This window comes from Accipiter gentilis, chromosome 8 (assembly GCF_929443795.1).
Source record: "Accipiter gentilis chromosome 8, bAccGen1.1, whole genome shotgun sequence".
NCBI lineage: Eukaryota > Metazoa > Chordata > Aves > Accipitriformes > Accipitridae > Astur > Astur gentilis.
Genome location: NC_064887.1, coordinates 37,960,357 through 37,968,686, shown reverse-complemented (window position 1 = coordinate 37,968,686; position 8,330 = coordinate 37,960,357). Strand labels below are relative to the sequence as shown.

Sequence of the window (8,330 nt, the reverse complement as noted above, 5' to 3'; positions counted from 1 at the left end):
GCATGGCAAATGCATAAACAGCTCAAAACAGGGTTATGTAACAATGCCTTAGATAACTCGTGTGGAAATATATCTGGTAAGTGAAATACGACACAGGTTTCAATACAATTGTGGCAATGAGCACCACAGCACCGCTTCTGATCGGCGGGATGGCGGTCGATGTTTCAGGTGGGTTTGGTGAGCGTGGGGCGCGATGGACAGAAGGCCCCAGGAGCTCCTGGCAGGTTTGGGGTGCGTGCTGTGGAGTGGGGACCCGTGGGGTGACCCGCACCCACCAACACCCGAACGGCTGCCGGGGCTGCGAGCAGGACTGGGAGCAGCCGCTGACAGCTGAGGAGCATGTGAGGAACGATCCTGGTCAGTAGCTCTGCTCCCTCCAGGTTTTATTGAAAAAAAAAAAAAAATTAAAAAAATCTTGTCTTCAAGACTGGCCCCTCGCTCCCTGCGCTTTACTCGCCCTCACGGCCGCCTAATTTTGTCTTTTAAAACGCGGCACAAGGCTGGTCGAAGAGCAGACTCGGTCTCGCCACCCGTCCCGCAACCCACAAAATGGAGGGCGGCCCGGACTGCACCTCCCAGTGCGCCCTGCGGCGCGGCGCCGAGACTTCATTTCCCAGGCGGCGCGGCGGCGGGGGAGGCGATGTCCGCCATCTTACCGCTCCCTCCTCCCCCGGTGCGGCTGGATTGAATGAGCCCGCTGCCCGCCTGCCCGCGAATTGAGCGCCATGTCAGGCACCCCGAGCCGCGGCACCCCCGGCGGGACCCCGCTGTCGCCGACTCGCATCTCCCGCCTGCAGGAGAAGGAGGAGCTGCGGCAGCTTAATGACCGCCTGGCGATTTATATCGACCGTGTGCGGGCGCTGGAGCTGGAGAATGACCGGCTGCTGCTGAAGATCTCCGAGAAAGAGGAGGTCACCACCCGGGAGGTACGGCCCGAGGCGGCCCGCTGGCCCTCGCCCGCGGCTCTGGGGCGGGAGGGCGAGCGGCGGCGGCCCGTTGGAGGCGTTTGCGCCGCTCCGTCCCGGGCCGAAGGTCCGCGGCCCAGGGGTTCGGCCGACCCGTTCCCGCGCGGCGCCTCCTCCCGCCCAGAGCGGGGCGCGCTGTGGCGGCTCGGCGCGGCCGCGGGCTCGGCGGCGCCATGCGCGTCCCGCCGCGCCGTTCCCGCCTGGCTCTGGCCGCGGGGCGAGGGTCGCCCCGGGGCAGCGGGTTTTGGCAGTGCCCGGCCGTGGGGCTTGGGGCTGAGGGCGAGAGCTGGCGGGGGGGGGGGGGAGCCGGGCGGAGTTGCGTGTGTGTGTGTGTGGGGGGGGGGGGGTGTGTGGGTTGTGGAGATCCAGTTCCCGCCTGTTTCTGTGTGGTCCCTCAGGGGCTTCTCAGGAGCTCTCGGGCCGCGACGTTGGGCAAAGAGGCTGCCGGTAAAAGGCGGCTCAGGCCGGGATCGTCACCCAGTGAAAATTCGACACCTGGAAGGACCCCGGTGGCGGGAGCGGGCCGGCGTGCCTGGCGGCGGCCGGCCGTGCCGGGAAGCGGCTCTGGGCGGCGGGGCGGGCGCGGCGCTCCTCTGGCGGTAGGGTGGCGGTTGAAGTCGCACGGTCCCCTTCAAGTTCCCTCCAGGTAGGGCTCGCAGCACTGAATACCGTTCTCGGGGTCCTCTGGGTCTGCGTGTAGGTCTCACCCGCTGCGTGCTGGTTCTTTGCTGTAGTTTGTAGTCTGTCCCCCGTGCAGGCTGAGCCTTCTCGGTGACTGGACCCCATGCTGAGCACATGCGTCCTGTGAATTGTGCCAGCCTGCGTGTTACTTTTTCTTTACGGTCCCTATCCTGGCGGCTGATGTGATGAGATGAAAAATTTGAAAGGGTTTAGACTAACTTTGCTTCTCACCGGAAGAAATCTTTCTTAGGCCCCGCAAATGCTAGGAATCAAATCCTTGTAGTGTGAGCTACTCTGATCTGCCTCCTGTGATCTTGGAGGCAAAACTGGTTGATCCTTTTTCCTAAGCCATGTTTTGCTTTTCCCTCTTCTGTTCTATCTGGTTTCCCCCAGGACTCTCCTTCCTATATGGAGGAAGGATGTAGTCAGTGACACAGCTGGGGACAGTCCCACCCATCCTGTACCAGTCCAAACCCCCTCTACTCCATCTGTTGGAGGCAGTCTACAGAGGTGTCCCACCTCTGAGATGAAGTTAAACTTCTGTGGAAAGCCTGAAGATAACAGCCTTTACTGTAGCTTGTGTGATGCAATGGATTGCTATGCCACTGTGTAGGCTCCCCCCACCCCCTTAAGGGTCTGGTTTGATGATGCTAGGGGTGGTAGGAGGAGGGTTTGAATTAATTTAGTTTAAGCACACCAGATATGATAGTGTCTTTTTTGGGGAGTGGTTGGCCTACCTGCAATCAGTGTACATCTGGGATTGAAGTACCTTTAAAGTCCCTTTGTACCACTTAATGATATAACTTCAATGCTTTCAAAATAACTAGATATTTCTAAACATAAAACATGGCTACATCACTTGTCCTGTGTGAAATCATGCTATAAACAAAATAACCATGTCTGGTTCAGGGAGCTTCTAAGTTGTAGATTGCTGGAGGCTAGAAAGAGTATGTGTTTTAAATGTAAGAGGCAGAATGTAATTCTATTGACAGCACACATGTAACAAGAGTAAGAACAGGACAAGCAGGCAACATAAATATAAACTCATTATATTTTTTAATATGAACATAAACCAACTCTTAATAGCAGTTCTGTGTGTTATCATTTCTGGAAAAATACTCTGATGCAGTAATTGTAAAATAAACTTGAGGATTTTGATACAAATAGTTTGCTTACTTTGCTCTTGAGCTTTCCTTCTTAACTTTTCTTCTAGACTTCTTCAAAAAAGTCCTAATTTTTAGGAAAAACTTTGTCAGGATTCCTCAAGCTGCTTTTTGACACTTCAGAGACAATATAAGATACTTCAGCTAGTCTCTGAACCACATTTGTTAAATGCTTCCTCCATTGCTTTAAGACAGCTTATTTATTCTTTACATATGTCCAGAAAAGGAGACTTTGTAGTCTCATTGTTTTGATGCAGGATAGTGGACTGGTTTAGGACTCTGGGAGCAGTAAAACTTAAGATGACTGTCACATTTTCGGTTACTGGAATGGGAGAATCCTGTCCTTTCACTTTCAGGACCAATCTAGTAAACTGGATTTTCTGCTGACAGTTCAGTTTTCTTGTTACGCTGTTAGAATTTTTGTTCATGAAATAAGATATTAATTAAAAATAAACACTCCAAACCCCACAAAAAGCCAAACAAACCCCAAAGCAACTCTAACTTCTGTGTAGAAGCACGGTTAAGCGTTGTCCAGTGATACTGGCTTACTGTTCTGGCTACATCATCATATCTTTATATTAGCTCTACGTGCTTAAGATAGACTATTTTCTTTTCCCAGCGTGTTCAAGATGAAAATTCCCCTTGGTTATCCTCAACTGTGTGTAAATTTGACTCAGATTTTAAAAAAAAAATTTTTTTAGCTGTCTAAATATTCTAATATTTTTGGCTTATCTCTGGTAGTGGCAGGGAACACCATCTGCCACTGTGGTAGATGGAATGATGCGTGTTGTGGTATGGCAAGCAGGAGTGACTGCTCACCAGTGGGCTCTATGTTAACACCTGAGACTTTTGCATTGAGAACAGGTGATGGGTCCATAATCTAAGGCAAATGGGAGGTTGAGGATTGCTATGGCAAGCAGTAGACAAGAGCATGTATCATGAGAGAGATGTTTGTCCATTGCTTGTCATTCCAGTAGCCCACAGTGACCATGTCTGAGAAAGGGGCTGGGGTGAGACCATTACTGACATCCCTTCCCCTCATCCCTGTATGCATGGGAACAAAGGGTTGGCATTTCCGATCTTCTCAAAGCTCTGGTTTAGGGGAATATCTTCTAGATGAGAGAAGGTCTGCTGATGCTGTTCAGGCAAGGATCATAGTCACTGTTCTGCCAGAGGCTCTTTAATCATTAGCTGAGCAGGATGTTCTTTTTTCCTTGTTGTTTTAATCACCAATCTGCAGAAGATAGAAGAAAGCAGCCACTTTCTCCTCCTCTGTTGGGCAGTCTCCTTAGTTCTACAGACCACAGCTGCATCATGGCCTTGGAACAAAGTAACTCCTGTAGCTCTTTTTGAGGAACACAGGGCTGCCACCTCTTAACAGTAGAGATAAGGAACTTTGCAGAACTTGAGATTCATCTTTAGCTCTTTGCTAATTATAGCCCTTTTCCTTGCTTTTCCTAACCCTGTCCAATGCTGTTCTACCTTCACTTGTTTGCAACAGGCCTCTAGAGAAGTAAAAATGTATACAGTAAGCCCTCAGAAAAATACAAAAAAATATTTTGCCTCTGTAGCTGGGGGAACCTATAATTGTCCTCATTCTTTGTTTGCTGTCTTGCATGAATCCCCTTGTGTAGCTTAGCTTATGACAGAAGAGAAATTTAGCTCATCCCCTTGTTTGTCTGCCTCGCTAGTGTATGACTGATGCTATTCTCACTGTGTTGGGGTCACTAGTACAATAACCTAATTTGTGAGGTTGGGAGGGGGAATACTGGAAGGGCTAAGAGGAAGAGAGTCCTAGAGCTCTTCTCAATTCCATTTCTACTAACTTCCTGCCCTCCCCTGCAGCGCTTATGATTGCAGCCTTCTAGACAAGATGTTTTGATGGGCATGGGAGGGGTTACTACATTGTTCTAAGGACATCCCACTGTTCTCACCCACAGAAAGGGGGGGGGGGGGGAGATAAGATCCCTGGGAGCCTCACCCACTGACAGCAATTGCCCTTGTGAGAAAAGCAGTTTCTACGAGGGGTACCTGCTTCACCTATGTCTTTCACAGCTCTGTGGGTGTGATTGCAGGTGGCTGCAATCTCTGTCACAGCCATCAGAACTTTCACTGTGGTCTCACCTGGTCTCCACTTATCTGCCAGTACTGCAGCTACTGTGCCTTTCATGTGCACTGTGTGTAATAACCAGAGCTACTGTCGTGACCAGGGTATGTAGGTCTGGTGTTGCCTAGTTGGCATCTGCAAAATACATGTTCAGATGCTCCTGTGGATGGTGGGTCACTCAAGAGTTGTAGCCCCCAAGACATGGGGTTAAATGGTCTTCTGGCACTATAGACATCATCTGGGAGGTGATATGGAACACATATCTTCATTGTTCTTGAGAATTTGAGTGATGGTCTTGGCAAGTCTGAGCCAAGGCTTACTGTCAGTCCACAACTAGTTGAATAAGAACATATTGAGCCACACCTGGTGGGAATACACTTATGTTTTGCACGGTAATGAGATTAACGGTTGTCGTGGTTTAACCATGTGAGCAGCCGCTCACTCACTCCACCCTCCACAGTGGGATGGGAGAAAGAATTGGGGGGGAAAAAAAAAAAAGGTAACACTCGTGTGTTGAGATAAGGACAGTTTAATACAACAGAAAGGAAGAAAGTAATAATGATAATAATAACAATAATAAAATGACAATAATAATAATAAAAGGATTGGAATATACAAGTGATGCACAATGCAATTGCTCATCATCCGCTGACCAATGCCCAGTTAGTCCCCGAGCAGTGATCCCACCCCATCCCCAGTCCCCCCAGTTTATATGCTAGATGTGACATCACGGTATGGAATACCTGTTGGCCACTTTGGGTCAGCTACCCTGGCTGTGTGCCCTCCCAACTTCTTGCTGCCTGGGCATGAGAAGCTGAAAAATCCTTGACTTTAGTCTAAACATTACTTAGCAATAACTGAAAACATCAGTGTGTTATCAACATTCTTATAGTACTGAACCCAAAACATAACACTATACCAGCAACTAGGAAGGCAGTTGACTGTCTCAGCCGAAACCAGGACAATGTTTCGTCATCAAATTTGTCTGGATTCACTTGTGGTTGGACAGGCATGCTTCTTGCCTAGCGTGTAGGTTAATTGCCTTCTTGGCATGTTCCCTGTGTCTACATTGAGTGATGTCCTGCAGCTTTTCTCAAGTGATTGCTGTAGGAGGGTCTGTGTTCATGTGTCTATCCTTGAACTGCTGCACAGGGGGCTTTGTGGAGTGCTCCTAGCCCAGGTTGTTAGGTTAAAGAGCATCCAGCAGTCCTGCCTGCCTTTCAGACTGTGGTATGGAAACATCTCTGTTTTATTGTTCTCCACATGCTCCCTTTCCTTGTCCCCTGTGTTGCCCAATTACAAACTTGCAGGCTCTTTTGCCAGCAGAAGAGGAAAAAAAGTGAAAGCACATTCATAGTGTGATTTGTAGGGTGTCCAACTTGGGTCTGTGCAGGTGGAGTTAGGCTTGGGTGCACATTGACATGTAGTGGATCAGGCTGCAGCCTGTTTTCTGGTTCCTGCTGAACTCCGTTTTGACGTTTTAGCTTTATTTCTTCCGTTGCCTTCAGATGGGGGGGGGGGACGACACACTACATTTTCAGAGTGGAGGGACCCATTTGCTGGCCTAACTTGTTATCTAGGGAGGTTTGCTGCTTCCTGGGGGCTTCCATTGTGGACATTGTAGAGAGGCTACTGAGGCTTACTTGGCTGTATTACTGTTATCCCTGGTGCTCTTCCATGTATGCACCAGCAACACTGGCAGGGGTGATCTGAAAAGTATCAAACGTGACTGCATGGCTCTGGATGATTGTTAATGGCATGGGGGCCTGGGGAGTGTAGGGAGGGGGAAGCGTTTGAGGGATGGCTGAGCAGGTCCTGCAGAGCAACTCTGGATTGCACAACTGCTGTTGGCAACAGGATTTTGGTTTCTGTGGCCATGGAACTGCCTTTCAGGATTGAAGACAGCTTCAAAGAGACAGGATCCACCTGGCTAAGCAGGGCAAATATATCTTTGCCAACAGGGCTGATCAACCTGCTAAGAAGAACTTTAAACTGGGAATGATGAGGCAGGGAGAGATTCCTCTCAGGTAAGATCAGGTGAAGAAGTGGTGGATGGGGTAAACAAGCAGAAGGCCTGGGGTTACGTGAACAGAAGAGAAAGCAGCAGAAAAAGGATTAAATGGAAACACCCCAAGCATAGGTCCATAAAGAAGGAAGTGCCCACAGGACAGCCTTATGGGGAAAGCTCTCCTGCCCTTCCTGGGGAATCATCTTGTTTGGGTGCCTCTCTGAAATGCCTGTAACACCAATATGTGCAGCATGGGGAACAAATGGGGAATGAGAAGTCTGTGGACAGTTACAGAACTGTGACCTCATTGGGATCAGGGATGGCTCACATGACTAGAGTGGTATGATGGATGGATACAAGCTTTTCAGGAAGGTGAGGAGGGGGAGTTGCTGTTTACGTGAGAGAACAGTGGGAATGCCTGGGGCTCTGCCTAAGGACGGGTTATGAGCTAGCTGAGAGCTTGTTGGTCAGGATTAGTGGGCAGACCAAGATGGGTGACATTGTGGTACGTGTCTGCTACTGACCTGATCAGGAAGAAGAGATAAACAAGGCCTCCTTTAGTCAACTGGAAGAAGCCTCATATGCCCTTGTCTTTGTGCTCTGCTGGACCTAATACTTAATAAATAAGGAAGAACTGGTCAGGGATGTTAAAGTCAGGGCAGTGACTATGAGACGGTGGAATTCGGGATCTTTAGAGGATGGAGCAGAGCAAAAAGCAGGACCACAACCCTGGATATTGGGAGAGTAGACTAGCCTCTTCAGGGCTCCGCTTGGAAGAATCCCATGGGTTACAGCCCTGGAGAGAAAAGGGGTCCATGAGAGCTGAGTTGATATTCAAGGGTAACCTCTTCCAAGCTCACGAGTCGTCCATCCCAACAATCAGGAAATGGAACAAAGGTGGCAGGAGACCCATATGGATGAGCAAGGAGGTCCTGACTAAACTCGCATATAAGGAAGGCTGATGTACTCAATGCCGTCTCGTGGTCAGACCAGCCTTCAGGAATCCCAGGCCCCTGAGACCAGAGGGAAAGTCTGGAGCAAGGAAGACTTACTCTTGGTAGAGGAGGATCAGGATGGGGAACATCTAAACAAACTGGACATAATTCCATGGGACCTGATGGGTTGCACCCGTGAGTGCTGAGGGAACTGGCTAATATAGTTGTGAGGCCACTCTCAGTTATCTTTGAAAGATTGTGATGATTAGGAGAGGTTCCTGAAGACTGGAAGAAAGCTAATGTCATCTTCAGGAGGGGCAAGAAGGAAGATCCAGGGAACTACAGGCCAATCAACCTCACCTCAGTTCCTGGAAGGTGATGTCTCTGTGTCTTTTTTTTTCTTCTTCATGCCTGCTTGGACTTTGCATGGCCTCTGTAGGGGCCTTTCATGGAGGATGTTGTTCAAGCCTT

At 49.5% G+C, this 8,330-nt stretch overlaps 1 protein-coding gene across 1 annotated transcript in view; it reads left to right on the top strand.

Moving 5' to 3' along the window:
* The first annotated feature begins 650 nt into the window (after nt 1-650).
* Nucleotides 651-8,330, top strand: part of LMNB2 (lamin B2) — a 39,633-nt gene continuing 31,953 nt past the window's right edge. Inside the window, exon 1 of the mRNA XM_049807963.1 lies at nt 651-926. Within this exon, the coding sequence (XP_049663920.1) occupies nt 726-926 (201 nt within the window). The 5' untranslated portion in view covers nt 651-725. The remainder of the gene's footprint in view (nt 927-8,330) is intronic.